Consider the following 18687-nt stretch of genomic DNA (forward strand, 5'->3'; position numbering starts at 1 on the left):
AAAAGTCCCATGTATTATTATTACTATTATTATTATTACAATGCTCAATTTTCTTTTTACCGGAAAAGGACCTTCAGGTGAAGTTCTGTTGATTTCAACAAATCCGTTAAATGATTCAGCAGATTTGAGCTACTCAAGGTTATGTGGTGAAAGCTGCGCGCTGTCTGAGCGTTTATTTGTATATTTTCATGTTCAGATGAATGATAATTGGCTCCACAGAGGAGAATAGAAAAGCTGCTGTTAACCAGAAAACATCAAATGTATTACCAGGCATTTGATCTTCTGTAAAAGGACCTTTTTCATAAGCTTGTGTATTAAATGTATTTTGTGTGTGTTTAATGTGTGTGTGTGTGCGCAGCCTCAGAGCCTACATGTCACTTCTGTAAGAGGAACTCTTTACCGCAGTACCAGGCCACGCTGTCGGAGGGAAACATCCTGAACTTCTGCAGCTCGCAGTGCGTCACCAAGTTCCAGGTGAGAGCTCTCTGACGTTACAAACTACTTGACGTACAATTTTATAATGGAAATGAAATGGTCATAGCTCTGATGTGCTCTGGATTAAGAGTTCAAAACACTATTTGGTTAAATACAGCTACAGTGATGATAATATTAATAATACATTTTATTAAAGGCGCCTTCCAAATATTCTAAGAGGTAGAAGCAACAGAACATGATAAAAACACAAACATACCAAGATGGAGAAGACAATTAAAGAGGACACATATGATAGGGACAGGTTATTCAGGGGGACGGATGATGGGGAGCACTACAGGGAGTAGACTGTTCGGAACAGGTGGGTTTTGAGGAGGGACTTGAATGTGGTGATTGTGTCAGACTGTCGGATGTGAAGGGGGAGAGAGCTCCAGAGTTGCTAAAAATACTAATACTCATCTTATGCAAAACATGTTGAAACAATTAGATTAACGACTTTTTGATACTTGGTTTTAACTTGTGTGGATCAGAGCTTGTGTCCCAATTTCTTTACACAATAATACGGACATTTATTTTTTATTTATTTATCCTTTATTTATCCAGGAATGTCCCATTGAGATACAAGATCTCTTCTTCCAGGGAGTCCTGACCAACACACATAAACTATACTTGATAAGAAATCAAAGTTGTGAAAATGAAACCCAGATACACCATTATCATTATTCTTATGAACAGCAGCTTAAAAACAGCTCAGGTTCTCTCAGTGGACTCATGACCTAATTAGCTTTTTAAGCACCACATGGCTACATTTACACTTTAACAAGACTGTTGTACTATGACCTGTTTACCACACACTTCATATCATAACACATGCATAGCACCCACATACAGAGACAAGTTTGTGGGTGTAAAAATATCTGCAAGTCAATGTATTAATTAGATTAGTTAATTACCTCTGTAAGTACAACCACTATTACGTTGGCCATTACACGCGTTGGAGGTGGTTACCCATGAACCGTCGTTAATTTTCTCTTTTATTTACTTTCCCAGAACACCACTCTTCAAACGGCCACCAACGGACAGACGGCGCCCTCCACCAGAAACAACGGCGTGCAGCTGAAGTGTAACTACTGTCGAGGAGTGTTCAGCCTGAGGCCGGAGGTCCTGGAGTGGGAGGTGAGACCACCATTTTTATTCAGGTATCATCGACGAACTGTCCCTTTTTTCACTTTCACTGAGTGAGGGGAATTTGAAGTGTGACGGCAGCAGAAGAACAAAAATGTGTACAGATGAATAGTAAGGTTACAAAAAAAGAAAAATGTGACGATACAAGAACCTTTTAACGCCAAAATGACAAGGCAACTAGTACAAATACAATATGACCAGTGTACTTAAAGGGGACCTATCATGCAAAATGCACTTTGTGATGTCTTCTCTACATCAACATGTGTCCCCGGTGTGTCGGGGAACTCACGCAGCGTCAGAAAACAAAACCCTCTCTCTTTTCCTCCGTACCCAAATCTCTAAAAACGGGGAACAACGGAGCTGATCCAGATTTGCGTCCGATATGACGTAATATCTGAAATGTGGACCCACGGCCCAATCAGAGACGTTGCTATCAGAAACAATGCCCGACTGTTTTGGACGTAATATGGTCGGTGTTTACATTAGCATCGCTAACACTCAGAGCTAACCTGTACTGGAGAGCATGTGTGTGAAGAAGCAGGAAGTAGAAAGGAACTCACCTTGTGGTGTAACCGGCAAGAGAGAAAGCCTTTGAGCTCCAGACTGTTTCAGATCCTTGATCATCCATGATATGGCGTTTCATCACGGCAGCATTTAGTTTAGACCAGGGGTGTCAAACTCAAGGCCCGGGGGCCAAATCCGGCCCGCGACTTCATTTCATGTGGCCCGCAAGAGCTCTGAAAGAATGTAATATGTTTATTATACGGTTACAGGCCGATTTACAAGATGCACGATGTCCATAAACTACATGTCCCACAATGCATCTTGCATTAGATTTTTTTTTTTTATTTAACTAACTTTTTTTCAGAATTTGTCTTTTCTTTTAAAATAATTTTGTGACATTCTCACTGAAGAGACTTGCACTTATTTGCCCTAGACTTCTTCTTTCAGACGTAGTTATCTATGAAGCTTTTACCCTATCCGATAATAATCCAATGCAGAGGCAATAAAGTAATATAATACATTATTTTAAATATATAAAATATTTATATATGTATTTTTATATAGTCTTAAAGTTACAACCGGCCCTTTGAGTGCAACCATAATGCTGATGTGGCCCGTGATGAAATTGAGTTTGACCCCCCTGGTTTAGACGGTAGCTGCCGAGTCCGCATGAGCTCAGCCCCCTCCTTTTTATTTTATTTTAAAGCTTTATTCCCAAATCAGCACTTTTGAAACAGGAAGTGAAATAGAGGGATATGAGGCATGGCGAGAATGGGTGATCTTTTTGGTATTTTGAGCAAAACACTTCATAGACATGTTTTTTATATATCTGAGGCCTAAAAATAGCGTGATAGGTGACCTTTAAACTTTAGTAGTGTAAAACAATAAAGATGCTCAAACGTGTGTCTGCAACCAGTCAATGCAATACTTTTAAAAAAAAAATACTTAAGGAAAACTGTCAATCATTCTGTCGGTTCTAGCTTCTCAAATGTGATCATTGTTGTATTCCCCTGTGATCATAAATTCCAGTACAGATGTTTTGATTTTGGTCTTTTACAAATCAATGCATTGGTGTCAACTTGGACTCCTGGAAAGTTGTCATTTTAGATTTGCATAACTATTTTTAAATAATACAAATTCACTGGAACAAATAGATTTGATAGACCTAACGATGAATCCGTTAAGAAAATAACTGACGGATAATCAAGTAGTTAAAGTTGCAACCTCAGTCCAGCTCGGCTCAGGAATAAAGTGACGAGTGAAGAAAACCTTTGTGTCAAAGCCGATTATAACAAATTAAAATCATGCCCGATGAGCATATATGTAATTGAATGTTTTAGACGTAAGAGGTTTAATACATATATCCAAATATGTGTTCAGGAAAAGGCGTACCAGTTCTGCAGTAAGACGTGCTGCGAGGACTACAAGAAGCTGCACTGCATCGTGACGTTCTGCGAGTACTGCCAGGAGGAGAAGACGCTGCACGAGATGGTCAAGTTCTCTGGAGTCAAGAGACCCTTCTGCAGCGAAGGTATCAATCTGCTTTCCTCTGGAGGACACTTCGTTAATCTGAATCCTTTTGAAGTAATCAGAGCCTGATCTCATGCAATGGAGAAAGCAAAAAGTGTCACATTAATCATCTCCCATATTCACGATATCAAAGGCAATATCCAATATCGGCTCAAGATACCTACACACATGTGCACAAACTATGAATCGTGCTTATCTGGCACACATGTACAAGTGCTTGGTATTTCTCCTCATCAACGTACCGTATGTTAATCCTGATGGCAGACAGGAGGTTTCCCACCTCTTAGGGATTCATTAATACACGTGCAACCACATGACTTTTATAGTACAATTAAAAGTTATATAAAACAACTAAATATGCAGCATGACGATTGGTTTGCAATGCGTGTGTGTTCAATACTTTTGTAGTGATTTTTAGGCAAAGTTTAAAAATGTTTGTATATCTGTTGTTTAATATCCAGGATTTAGCTGCCTCTAGTCGAGATGGATTTCCTTTTCATTGTCTTTGTCTTTCCTCCTCTTCTCTTCCCCCCCCCCCCCCCCCAGGCTGTAAGCTGTTATTTAAGCAGGACTTCATCAAGCGCCTGGGTCTGAAGTGTGTGAGCTGTAACCACTGCAGCCAGCTGTGTAAGAGAGGTTTGACCCGGCAGCTCGGAGGCATGACGCGAGACTTCTGCAGCGAGGCCTGCGCCAAGAAGTTCCACGACTGGTACCACAAGGTATCATACTCACTGAAGCCTTTAAGAAATGAACACGCAAATATATCTGTCACAGCTTCCTCACTTTGTTTCCATCAAGTAGGGCTGCACGATTTGGGGACATAATCTAATTGCGATTTTTCTGACAGATATTCGATTCGTTTGTTTTTAAGCGACCCAACGGAAGTGTATTGTAAAATTCGGCCATATCTCCGGCTAGGAAGGTCGCATCAACGTGCTCCCGTCTCTAGCACCCCCGCAGCCCGAGCTACGAGTGAAAGAACTAAACTTACATGAAACTTCCGTTGGGTTGCTTTAAAGTCGAGCTCCAGTTTCAGATTCACCCTGTGATAGAAACATGTGATGGAGCAGTACTAACTTTCAAAGATACTTGGCAGGTGATTGGATCAATCTGTCTATCACCTTCTATCATGGGCCACTTCTGATCGGTTAACAATGGCTGGTACATGTGGAGCACAGCACTTCTGATTGGTGTGGATGACGGACACACAAGAAGAACAAAACAATTTTCTTTTTCTTTTTAAACAAAAAGAAATCTCAGGCTTTGCGATTTGATAATTGCATCATTTAAAATCGTGATTTCGATTTAAAAACGATGAATCGTTCAGCCCTACCATCAAGCCACTCAGACGCTTTAAACAAACCGTTCTAACGCATTATCCGTTAACTGAGAGGAGTTGTTCTCCTTCTGATGATGTGTTGATGCTAGTCGTGTTTAATCTAAATAAAATAAAAACATTCAAACAAACATTCAACAAAGAAAATAGGCCTCTTTTCAATAGTCAAACAAAGCAAGACAAAAGAGGCACAACTCAAATACAAGAATAAAAAACAGAGATCGTCTTTCTATTACTTTATGTAGGCTAATATAACTTACTGGTTAAAAACTGTCCACACAGGTTGCCCATCTCTTTCAAGGCGCTGTGGGAAATGTAGTCTTTCATAGTCTTGACTACAGAGGTCACCATTAAGTGACAATATTCTGCTTTTTTTTATAAAATCTAAAGACTGGCTGTAACGATATAGGAATATGTTTTGTGTCCTGAAGTTCCTCTTGTCTCCACCAGGCGGCGAGGTGTGACTGCTGTAAGGTGCAGGGGAGCCTGACGGAGTCTGTGATGTGGAGGGAGGAGATGAAGCAGTTCTGTGATCAGGACTGTCTGCTGAAGTTCTACCTGCAGCAGAACGACCCCATCATGGTCACACAGAAAGGCCCCGAGAACTGCACCGTGGGTAAGAACGGATTCAAAGTCAACTTCATTGTCAATCTTTCAGTTAGTGTGTACAGACGGAGAGATCGAAATACCGTTTCCCACAATACAAAAATATGTATATCCTATATATACATAATCAACAGACACATTTATACATATGCACACATTAAGACATACATAAAAGCACCACAATCAATATATAAAATATAACAGTCACTTCAATATCTTTGGGAAATGTACATTAGATTGTCCATAGCAGCGTAAAAAGTGTTTCCGTGTTGGTGCACGCGTGTTTCCATTGTACCGTATCAAGCAGGTTTTCATTACGTTACATTTGATGGAGCTGATGCTTTTATCCAAAGACACTTGCAGTAAGTGTAACCAACCATGAAACACACTCCAAAGAGTGAGCGTCCTGCAAGTGCATGAGCTTTTAATCAGCCATAAGATGTAAGTGCTCTGTGCTGGATGGATATTTATTTTATTGTGACAGGTGCCGTTTTCTTTTCCATGTAGCAGAAATGTACGACGGAATGAATTCACTTTATCAAAAGCATATTTACACAAAAACAAATATCTTGCCCGCCTGCTTTATTTGACTTTATATGTCAATCAGATTTCTCCATGAGACATTAATGTGATGTTTTTTATTTCCCTCTCTACATGGTGTGAAGCGCAAGGGGTCAAACTGGGGGTAAGTGAGAATTTGTAAACATTTGTATACGGTTTTATTTGAGTTTCTCTTCACTTGTTGCTTTGTCTGAATTATGTGTTGTGCATTCGTCTGCCAACATGTAAACAAATGTGTTCTGGAGACGTTGTGTAGCCACTTTGGATCGATTTGGTTAGCTGAATATATTTTCTGCTTTACAAGACTTGTGTGTCCTTTTAGAAAAACCTAATGTTATGGTTTAACTAACGGTTGTTTTGTTAAAGCAGAAGCCACATTTCTGTTTGCCATTGAACCTATTCGTGTTCATTGTTGTACTCTTGTCTCCGGCATGCTGCAGATGGTGAATCAGGGCACTCTGGCCTACGCTGGTGGAGGTCTGATGAGAGACGTGAAGAACAAGGCGGTGCTCTGCAAGCCGCTCACGCTCACCAAGGCGACATACTGCAAGCCTCACATGCAGAGCAAACTCTTACAGACAGGTAAACATCCAGCGTACTTGGAAGTGTGTACAATATTGGTGAGATAATGTTAAGTTTGCATAAGGGAAATGATATGATGTAGAATTGGGGCATTTCTTCAGTTCATGCAGCTTTACCTACATAATCACAACTTGTTGATGCAGCAGTAAACACATTTGCAAATATAATGTTATCGGCGTATGTGTGTCCACAGATGTCGACGATGGTGTGAAGAGGGAGTATATTCCCGTACCGATACCTGTGCCCGTCTTCATCCCCGTACCCATGAACATGTATTCCCAGTTCACCCCCACTCCATTCACTCTGCCTGTACCGGTAAGACATGACAACGCACTGATGATTCATGCTACACGGCAACAAGACTTTAACATACAATAGAAAACATCTATAATAAACGTTAGAATAGAATCCTTTGTTGTCTCGATACACGTACAATGAGATGAGTAGAGCTACTCCTTTTCTTAAGGTGCCATCAAAAATACAAACGAGACGTACAACATTCAGGAGAAGACAACATACAAAAGACAAGCATTCATACTTCAATATGCAGATAAAGTTAAAGTGCAGGAATATATCAGTTGAAGTTATAACACAAGGCTGCTTAGGTGTCTGTTGTAAGGTCGACAAGGAAACGCGAATATGAGGAAACACCTGTTAGTCGTTAGTGTCACCGAGCAAAGTAAGCCATTCATTAACTAAAGCTGTGATGCCCTGTGTTCTCCAGGTCCCCGTGCCTGTGTTCCTGCCCACCACCCTGCAGGGGGCGGAGCAGCTCATCCAGACCTTCAGAGATCTGAAACGAGAGGCTCCCTCAGACCCTCCGGAGGCCGATAAGCTCTCTGAGGCCGAGGTGATTTCAGACGACGAGAAGCCAGGTACACTCATGATGTCTCCATTGATCCACAAGAGATGATCCACTTCAGTGTTTCCGCCAGACCAGGGCTGAGAGGGGGGGGGGGGGTGCCGTCACGTTGTGTCACGCGACTTGAATTTTGAATTGAGCCGTCCCTTATAGATACTATCTCTTTACGTATTAGTGATGGGAATTCCGGCTCTTCTTAGTGACGAGTCAGTAGTCCCTAAGAAGAGCCGGCTCCCAAACGGCTCTTCTTAGTGACGAGTCAGTAGTCCCGAAGAAGAGCCGGCTCCCAAACGGCTCTTCTTAGTGACGAGTCAGTAGTCCCTAAGAAGAGCCGGCTCCCAAACGGCTCTTCTTAGTGACGAGTCAGTAGTCCCTAAGAAGAGCCGGCTCCCAAACGGCTCTTCTTAGTGACTAGTCAGTAGTCCCGAAGAAGAGCCGGCTCCCAAACGGCTCTTCTTAGTGACGAGTCAGTAGTCCCGAAGAAGAGCCGGCTCCCAAACGGCTCTTCTTAGTGACTAGTCAGTAGTCCCGAAGAAGAGCCGGCTCCCAAACGGCTCTTCTTAGTGACGAGTCAGTAGTCCCGAAGAAGAGCCGGCTCCCAAACGGCTCTTCTTAGTGACTAGTCAGTAGTCCCGAAGAAGAGCCGGCTCCCAAACGGCTCTTCTTAGTGACGAGTCAGTAGTCCCGAAGAAGAGCCGGCTCCCAAACGGCTCTTCTTAGTGACGAGTCAGTAGTCCCGAAGAAGAGCCGGCTCCCAAACGGCTCGTCATGTCACCACAGTTCACCACGGAGCCTCAGTTTTGCCGCTGCGAGGCTCCGGCGCTCGCAGTCCACGCGCGTGCTCCACTAGCACCCCCGTCAAGGCTCGCCGGCAGGACACTTTCCATCACAGGAACACGCTTTGCTGGCGGCGAAAATAATCCCACGCGACTCCTTTGCCCCTCCAACAGAGGGATGTCCTCGTCCTTTTTCCTTTTCCTCATTTCAAGCGATAAAAACCCGATCTTCTCTATAATTATTTTTGGACGCCCTCGGCTCGAGTTCAGGGCGTTCCGAGCTGAATAAGGAACGTCGAATGACGGCAAGACGCCCCCTGGCGGAAACACTGATATACTTAATGTGATGAATGCAGAGCTTATGGACATTCTTGAGATTTCCTTTGACTTAGAAATACAGCTCAACAAACTGGAAACATGTACTGAGGTTAAAAGTATTGTCCTATTTGATTTTCGGCATATCCCACGGTTCAAAAAGTGTTGACTGTAAACAACCTGGCTGTGTGTTTCAGACGTGAAGAGGGAGCGTCGAGAGAAGAAGGCCTCGAGCAGCAGCTCAGAGGAGGAAGAGGAGAAGGATGAAAAGAAGAATGAGGACGAGGATATGGAGAAGAAGGAGGAGGAGAAGAAGGAGGAGAAGAAGGAGCAGGAGAAAGAGGAAGAAATGGAGGATAAAGAGGAAGGAAAGGATGAGGAGGAACAAAAGGATGAGGAAGAGTACGAGCCCGACCTTGACCTGGAGGCAGACTTTCCTCAAGGTAAACACCTACTGTACATTTACTTTAAGACCTATAATGCCTAGGTGAAAAGTAGAGAATGATTTGGAACTAAGCCTTTGTCTTATCGCCTACCTCACCTGGTTTTCTCTGAGTAACACAGCGTCTTCATGTGTATTCATTCTTAAGGCAGGAAGAGTCATTGTTTTCCTCCCTGACTGGATGTATAGTTTTATTCTGTGACAAAAAAGCAAATAGTTCACCAGATGTCTTATTACAGACACATGCATTTCCAAACATCTGGACTAGCTATGTTGTAAATGTATCACGGCATCTATTGCACGTCTGTCCGTCCTGGGAGAGGGATCCCTCCTCTGCTGCTCTCCCTGAGGTTTCTCCCATGTTCCCTTTAAACTGTGGGTTTTCTCTGGAAGTATTTCCTTGTACGATGTGAGGGTCTAAGGACAGAGGGTCTAAGGACAGAGGGTCTAAGGACAGAGGGTGTCGTATTGTCATACTGATATTCTGTACACACTGTGAAGACCACTGAGACAGATGTACCATGTGATATTGGGCTATATAAATAAACATTGATTGATTGAGTTGTGGTTTGGTGTCTCAGCCTCAGAGCATGTTGCAGTCCTGGAGGGGATGGACGAGGACCTGGGCTTCTCTCTGCCTCCAGTGCTGGCTGAGGAGAAGGAGGAGCCTGCGCCTCGACCCCAGCCCAGGACACAGGTAGGACTTCAAACAAATTGAATAGAATAGAATATATCTACATTTATATATAACGACATTTCTTTGGCAACTCTCACTGCAGTCAAAAATAGACACAAATAAATAAATAAGAGTGGTAAAAGCAGAGGTAGTAGCGATGACAGTGCAACGAGATACCATTCAATGTCAATGTGCATATTTACACTTACAGTCTACAAAGGTTAAATGTACACAACTGTATTAATGTAGTGTATTTCTAACTGAGTGTTTACAAAAGGGTTATAGTAACCGAAGGATGCAAGTAAAATAGCCATAAATAGTGTATTGGTTGCAGTCTTTGAGGGGCGGAGGTGTGTTTATGAAAGTACCAAAAGAAAATGTTTCTACTAGCCATTTTAAGGTGTGTGTGTGTGTGTGTGTGTGTGTGTGTGTGTGTGTGTGTGTGTGTGTGTGTGTGTGTGTGTGTGTGTGTGTGTGTGTGTGTGTGTGTGTGTGTGTGTGTGTGTGTGTGTGTGTGTGTGTTTGTGTGTGTGTGTGTGTGTGTGTGTGTGTGTGTGTGTGTGTGTGTGTGTGTGTGTGTGTGTGTGTGTGTGTGTGTGTGTGTGTGTGTGTGTGTGTGTGTGTGTGTGTTACAGGGGAACAAGAAGCAGGCGGTGGAGGAAGGCTCAGATTGTGCCTCGTCTTCCTCTCCAGCAGACAGACTGTCGGGGCGGTCGCTGCCTCTCAAAGCTCGATACGGAGTCAACGCCTGGAAACGCTGGGCGATGTCTCCTGACCAATCAGACGACACCAAAGTAAAGGACAGCTCCAAACCAGGTGCGCTAAACCGGATCATAAACGTACTCTGATGGCTGAGTAGTATGGAGCACTAAAGCTGCTGTTATAATAATTCAAGAATTTATTCAGTAAAATAGAAAATCTTCAGGTTAATTTGAAAATAATATATAAAATGTATATAAAAATGTGTTTCATTATTTTTACATTAACTCTTGTAATTATTTATTTTCATATTTGATTATTTCTATGTGTACATTTGATTCATTTGTTGTCCTTATGGTTATTTCTTTCCATTTTATTTATTTGTCTTCTCCCTTGCTAAGAGCTCTCCATGTTTGTTCTCCTGCAGGTCGGTCTAAAAGCAACCTGCTGTCTCTGAGCTCAGAGGAGCTGAACGCCGCTCTGTCCCGGTTTGTGAGGGAGGTCTGCCGGCCGGGGGGCGAGCGCTACTCTGCGGACAGCATCTTCTACCTCTGCCTGGGGATCCAGCAGGTGGGTCCCAAACTACAGAAACACTGCAGCAAGTCATAGACCATGAACCCCCAAAAAGTAGAACATTGGAGCTGGACACAAATCCTTGAGATTGCACCACATGTCAGTCGATCCACTCCATTTGATATCGGAATGGTTTGAATGCCAGTTATAAATTCACACGAGGTTTAACACGGAGAAATGTCCGCGGCAAAATGAACACAGCAAAATCAAAAGAAAAGAGACGGAGGGTTCGAGGGTCTCTTCAGATACAGCCACACATTATTTTTTAATGGGAATTAAATGGTGATTGAGATTTTTTTAATCCAGTCTATAATTGTTTTTTTGGACAAATCCTAATCATTGTGCCTATAAAATAATAACATTATTAGTCATAAAGGAAATTGTTGTGCAGCAGTTGCAAGAAAAACAGGAACTCATTTCTGGTGTGCTAAGTTTAAACTTAAAACACAAAAGCATGGAGCATCCGGCCATGTGGTCGGCCCTGTGGTGCATGTCCGACATTGTCCGTCCTTTTCTTTCTTCCTCATTTCCTGTCCCCTCTCTGTCTCTTTAAAAAAAAAAAAAGCGAATATCCCATACAAAGCTATTTAAAAAGAGTTTCAAAGGCATGGCAATATTTGCGATGTTAGCAGTGGCGTTATCACAGTACTAGTTATTGACTTGCTCCAAACTACTGAATATAATAACTAAAATAACATTTCTTTATATAAAATCTAAACATTTTAAATTTTAGATAATGTCATAAAAGAATGAAAAAGACTTGGCATAGTCACCTTTCCTTTTTTTCTTTTATAATGCCATTTGTAATCATTTTAGAGGTAGGAACTAAAGTGAGAGAGGGATTGTTCCCAGAGGGACGGATATAAGATGCGCACAGTCTCTCCTTCCTTCACATGAGAGCAGCAGCAGAACAGCATGGCTGTAGACATGAGAGCAGGAGAGCCCCAAGTCATCTGGAGGGTGGTTTTTCTCAAAGAAAAATGTAAGATTGATTTAATCATTTTGTAAAAACAGACCCTAAACTATTCTGTTGTTTATTGTGAAGTTTTATTGAGTAATATAGCTTGAAACACCGGGAATTGTCTGCGACCTTTTCTGGGCCTTGCTTCTGTATTTCCCTCCTTTTTTACTAATGTATTTTCACTAAGTTAATTTGGGGCTTTTTGCACGGATGAGAACTTGTAGTGTTATAGCAGAAAGTCAGAAATAATGTTTTTGTTTCTTAATGTGCAGATGTTTGTGTCCGATGATTATACTGTGATTTGCTGTTCACATTCTGAACAACAGTGTTGATACTTATAGATATGAGGACACTTGCATCGCAGTACGGTGTGCAGCAATTAAGCAATCCAGCTTTTTTAATTGTACATTTTTGAGTTATACTTTTATTTATTTTTTAATCGTGATTTTCTTTCTTTGAAGCATCTTCACTCCAAAGGCCGGACGGATGACCTGTTCAGCGACCCGTGCTACCTGCTCTTTGGAGAAGAGCTGAACAAAGTCTTGAAGGACTGGCAGCCCAGCGTGCTCCCTGACGGTGAGTCCATTAAAACATGTGCCTCCACCAAGAAGTGACCATTTCCCGATGTCTTTGCAGTGTGCTGCTCAGAAGCTCCACCTGCTGGTGTAGATAAACTATGTGTCCGATGATTATAACCATTTTGCTGTTCACATTCTGATCTCTGTGATTGGACTTTTATTCTTATATGAGGACACTTAATGGTGGGGTAGGTAAGTCACTTCAGAAACACTTTTTGTCATATTCCATGGAATGCTCTTAACATCCCGATAGCAATGAATACATGAAATGCTTTGACAATAAATAAATACATATATATATATAAATATTTCATCTGTGGAAGCCGTGGCGCGACCAATCATCTGAGCCAAAAATAACTGGATGGCCTACCTGCCTTGTCAGCCTTCCATGTCGTGCACCCTCATTGGTCATGTGCTGGAGGAGGGGCTCTTTAAGGAAGTCTGAAGGAAGGGCCCGATTTTTTTCGGTTGGGTACTTTCAAATTCTAGCGCACTCGAGCTGATTCATTCTTACCTACCCTACCTTTAAACAACCAAATTAATTCTTTAGTTACAAAACAAATAACTAGTGTGGTCGTGGCTGTGAAGAGGCATTTGTTAGATGTAAAAGGTGGGATTTTACACATCCTTTTAACAAGTGTTTCGCCCCCCACCCCATATTTTTAACGACCTGTGCATGTAGTGTTGATTCATTGGGGAAATTAGGGACATGGGTGATGTTTAAAAAAAAAAATGCAGCATTTACAGAATAAGACAACTGACTATATATAATTGTGGGGGGGGGGAGATTTCCCTTTTTATACAATTGAAGGGATTTTACTTTAATGCACTTGTGTTCGTTTTACTACTAAAGTATTTGAGATTTTGTTACACCTGGTCAAAAAGTATGAGTTAAAGTAAATGCTTTTAAATGGCTGCATTTCATAATGTCCTGCACAAATAAAATCGATGAAGGGGCATGACTATTCCTTTATCCCGCACCTAATCTCCACATCCTGCACACGGCTCTCTAGTCTAAAGATGTCGGCTTGTTTCCCCTCAGGCTCGCTGTGGGGCCGGGTGCAGGAGCAGAGTCTGTGGAGCAGCCGGCAGCTCGGCCAGCAGAGTCCGGACGCCCTGCTGCGCTCGCTGGTTTACCTCAACACCAAACACCTGGGGCTGCGCACCGTGGAGCAGCACCTCCGTCTGTCCTTCGCCAACGTGTACGGCCCCGACACCGTGCATCCTGTCACCAAGGAGACCAGCGTGTGCGTCCGCGTGCCTGCCTTCTCTCAGGATCACAGTGGTGAGACATGCAGCAAAGTCAACTTTATTGTCAATCTTTCAGTTTGTGTGTACAGAAGTTTCCCACAATCCCAAATACAAATTACAGATTTTTTCCGGCTGCGTACTTTAAAATTCTAGCGCACTAGAGCTGGTTTCTCCATTCTTACCAACCCTACCTTTAATGTGCAGATGTTTGTGTCCGATGATTATACTGTGATTTGCTGTTCACATTCTGAACAACAGTGTTGATACTTATAGATATGAGGACACTTGCATCGCAGTACGGTGTGCAGCAATTGAGCAATCCAGCTTTTTTGATTGTACATTTTTTAGTTATACTTTTTTTTTTTTTTCTTTTTTTTTTTTTTTGAAGCATCTTCATACAAATATATATACACAATCAACAGACACATTTTTACATATGCACACATTAATATAAAAGCACAACAGTCAATATATATACAAACCAGGGTTTCCATTAGCCGTTAATTACCGGTTTTTAGCTGGTAAAATTTATAAAAAACCGGTATATTCAAAACCTGACGGTCAAAATGTCTGGTAATAATTAGGGAGGCTCCGATCGATCGGCCGCCGGTCATTATCGGCCGATATTCACTCTTAATAGTTTGATCGGTGCTCTCTATAAAGGCCGATCAGGAGAGCTGGATCTGATCGATATGGACATAAACGCGAGTGAAGTGTAACCGGACGCGAGAGATCAGATCGGCTGCTGAGTCTGACGGAGACACGCAGCTCTGCAGAATCACCTGAAGCCCCGCCCTCTGTTTAGCGAGCTGCTTGAGAAACTGACGGGCTATCAGGAGAGAGAGGGAGGGGGAGGGAGAGAGAGAGAGGGGAAAAGAGAGGATCCGTTTCTCCCGTGTTATTATTCAAATGTAATGTAAACTTCTGAATAATGTACTTTATCTACTACAAGTAGTTTGTTTGAATGTAATAATTATGTTGTTTGTGGAATCATTTATTGAAAAATGGATCTGAATTTTTCGATCTGTTACGATTATAAACTGAAGCAATATAAAAATGAGCCCCGTGAACTGAGTTTTAAACTGAAGCATATCTGCTCATAGTCCGGTAATTACCTGCTAACGGAAACTCTGCTACACAACTATTATTATTATTATTGAAATATGACCGGTAAGTTTCAAATTAGTCCGGTAAAATAAATTCTGCCCGGACATTTGACCGGCGAGAAAAAATCCTAGCGGAAACCCTGATACAAACTAACAGTCATTTCAATATCTTTGGGAATGTACATTAGTGCAAGATTGTAGCAGCGTAAACATTGTACATAATGAGACAGACATTTTTTGCAATTGGCATTATCTCTTAAACGGCAGCCATTAATGAAAAAGTTGAGGTTTTTTTCTAGTTTATGTTGGAGGTTCATATCTTCAGTGGAGAAAATCCTAAATGTTGTATCTTCTTCCTTCAGTGCAAACAGGGAAGAGGAAGCGGAGTTCAGAGGACGGCGATCAGGACTTTGAAGCAGACGAGGACTCGGGAGACTCGTCTGCTCGCTGCCCGGTGAAGAAGAGCGAGACTCGCCTGTACGACCTCTACAGATCCAAGTGGTACGTTCAATATCTTTGCTGAGTATCTTATCCAGAGGAACAGATGAGGGAAATAAAAACAATGACACAAATAAATCTCATGTTCGAGATCTTTCCGGGAGTATTAATTGTTAGTCTGGCTGCAGCAGCTAATGGTTCTTTTACTGCACAGCTAGTTAGTGGGAGTTGCTCCATTGTGCGTCCCTCAGTCCTGTGATTATAACTCATTGCTGTTCACATCCAGAACTACAATGTTGACTTATTTAAATATGAGGACTCGTCTCAGTTGTCACTTCTTTCTCAATTATTTAAGATATTCAGAAACATAAATTCTTGACCCCCACCTCCTACATATTTCCCCTTTTCTACAGCCTTCCTATCCTTAATTTGAAGACATCTCTTTCCTTGTATTGTCACCTCCTTCTCATCCTCATCTGCTTTCTTCCCCTCCCCCTTATTTCCCCCTGCAGCCCGTCGTTGTTGCGCGAGCGCCTCGACGTCTTCTACGTTCAGCCGGACCCCTCGTGCGGTCCCGACGACCCGCTGCGGTTCAGCTCCACGCCGCTGGAGAGACAGATCCTGGAGAGTCTGCTCACCAGAGTGCTCCTGGTCAGAGACGTTTACACAGACACACCCCACCTGGAGGAGGAGGAGGGTGGAGGTGAAGCAGCAGCTGTGGCAGAGAGAGAGTAGCACCTTTTGACTTTTGTTTGCAGAACACTCAGTGGAGGAGGAAGCAGGAGGAAGATAGAAGTGCGTGTGCTTTTCCTGCGTCTCACCCTCTTCCCTCACTTGCTGTTTCCTCCTGGGGAGGGGCGTCCACAACCAAGTACTGGAGGAGGATGAAAGGGGTGATGAAGAGAAACGAGTCCTGACGTGTGGCCTAACTGGGGTTATGGGAGGAGCTTTAATCTGTTCTCAGTGTATCAACGGTTATCATATTTTTACCTTATCAGCAGCAGGCCAAAGGACAGCAAGTCATGAAGCTTTGTGTCCTCACCATCGCTCCGTGGATGGAAGACGGAGCAGAAGAACAGTTCAAGAGTTATTTTTACAAAGATTTAATAGGCAGAGGAAGGGTCTAGTGCCCCATATGAGCAGATGGAAGAGGGGAGTGCAAGACTGGAGAGTTCTACAAAAGCGAGCAGGTTGAAATTCCATCTTTGGTTGTATGAACTGTACAGAAACCGAAATACAGGAAGGATCGTCTGTGCCGATATTAACGCAGCTCGCCACGCCACATTAACTGATGCTCTATATTTCCAATTTCTATTTTAATAAAGGATGATAAAACACCAAATGTACTATTGCGGGAAAATATTTTTGCAATGACCAGTCAGTGATGTAACTGTCATTCTATCCACTTCACTTGCTGGTTTGTAAAGTACCTACTGTTAAAAGAAAGCAACACTAATATTGGGTTGAAAATTTAAAATTCTTGCACACCTACTGTTAGTCTACTGGACTTCTGCTCAGGTAAAGTTAGTCTTGCGGTTTTTAACATGAACTGTTGGAGTTTCCTGTTTCTGCGTGATCTCCATCAGACCTTTTGGCTGGGCAGATGTTAGCCAAGAGAAACATTATACTATATTTTATTCCAAACTAGTATATCACCATCCAATCGGAAGACAACTTGCAGCAATGCTCTATTTGGTTGCTGTTTTACTTAGTACCTGGATCAGAAAAGTCACCGCACCCTTTTCCATTGCTGTTAGAAGGGCATCTTTTGTGGCCACATGTTTTTAAGCAGATCAAATTGTCACCCAACTCGATATTAAATCAATTAACATGATTTGCACCTGGGATTTGTCTTGCTACACTTCCAGGTTTAGGACACCTGGTCCAAATGTCTTTATGTTTCATGTTTTCTTCTGACCACAAAAAGACCACTTCCTCTCAGTCAGGGTGACTTGCTGCTCTCACATCATAACTGAGCTGCGTTAGTTTCTTCCCATCATCCCTCTCTCTTCCCGTCAGTTCTGCTCTCAGGAGAACCCGTGTTCACCAGAGGACTTTGAGGAGTCTGATCCCAGGACAGTAAAAAGAGGACTTAATGTAACCCTCATGCTCTCTGTGGTGCGGGTCAAAGACAACCTACAGACATCCTGCGTTTCTTCATGGACTTCAGGGGAACCTTCAGTGATGCGATGTAGCATTATGGGCGTGCTAAACCCAGATTGAGTTGCTTTCAAAGTGTAAATATCTCTGAAACAAGATGGAGTCACCACAGAGGGGAAAGAAAAACACCCAGTGAGATCTTCAGCTTGACCAAACCCCCTTTTTTAAAAAGACTATTTATTTATCCTTTCATTAGTTTATCCTCTTTACGTCGGGATTGGTTATTTCTACGGGTGCCATTTCCTCTTCAGCCCTCGTTCATTAACAACCTGCTGCACCCCCTCGCCTCTCCTGAACATGAAGATTATTCAGAGACTATTTTAGAGAATTATCTTTCTGCTTTAGATCCCGTGTTTGTACTTCCCTGGCTTGTCTCTGCTATTCCGAGTCTCCCTTTAAGACTAAGTATTGGTTTAGTTAAAACTGAGCACTTTTGAATAAGTGCCCTGTTCTCCAAGCTGTTTAGAGTGATAGCACTGCTAAAATGACGCCTATACAAACTGGTCGGACATTTTGTTATTTTTCTTCATTGTTTTACAATTGTTTCTTTGGTATTTTTTTTTATTCATGTCCGTAATGTCCCCATTCTTTTACTTTTCATTTTTGGAGTTTAATTTGCTTTCTGATTGTTTCAATAAATTGGAGAAAGTGTCATCAAGTTTAAAATCGAAGTGACTATTATTTGGGATTAGTTTTTCCTACTTTCTTGTTCACATAACTTTTCCTTTTAAAGGGAGAACACTGAGATGTGAAGATGAATGAAATATACACAAGTGCTCAAAAATAACTAACACCCCACATCATTTGTAACAACCACCATTATTACTAAATCGGGGGAAAAACTGACTGAAGTGGATTAAACAGAATACCAGAAAACACTTCCAGAGTTTTAGTTTTTGTAAAGCGCGGGTGTTCCTCTTCGCTATTTTGTACACTTGTCAGTGCATCTAACACTCTAGAATCGCATTTGAGGAACAGTGTTTTGGGGGACATGGAGGGTAAACATTGGGCTATTGCTGACACCAGACCAGAGTCCCTAAAACCTTTTAGATGTTGGAAGCTAACTGAACTGACCCCGGATCAGAGGCCCCAGGTCAGACCTGCTGCAGACGCT

General features: G+C 42.3%; 1 protein-coding gene across 1 annotated transcript; it reads left to right on the top strand.

Annotated features, from left to right (window-relative positions):
* Positions 1-358: 358 nt before the first annotated feature.
* On the top strand, positions 359-18244 carry LOC117441670 (zinc finger MYM-type protein 2-like; the record flags this gene model as incomplete). Its single annotated transcript, XM_034077713.1, has 17 exons — positions 359-474; positions 1483-1608; positions 3502-3652; positions 4198-4370; positions 5438-5603; positions 6259-6278; positions 6595-6736; positions 6930-7051; positions 7461-7611; positions 8887-9132; positions 9713-9828; positions 10443-10623; positions 10934-11076; positions 12502-12616; positions 13661-13903; positions 15338-15476; positions 15926-18244. Coding segments are annotated over 17 exons (2573 nt in total), but the record flags the coding sequence as incomplete, so codon positions are not given.
* Positions 18245-18687: the final 443 nt, after the last annotated feature.

The sequence above is a fragment of the Pseudochaenichthys georgianus genome, unplaced genomic scaffold (genome assembly GCF_902827115.2).
Source record: "Pseudochaenichthys georgianus unplaced genomic scaffold, fPseGeo1.2 scaffold_1884_arrow_ctg1, whole genome shotgun sequence".
Taxonomy (NCBI): Eukaryota; Metazoa; Chordata; class Actinopteri; order Perciformes; family Channichthyidae; genus Pseudochaenichthys; species Pseudochaenichthys georgianus.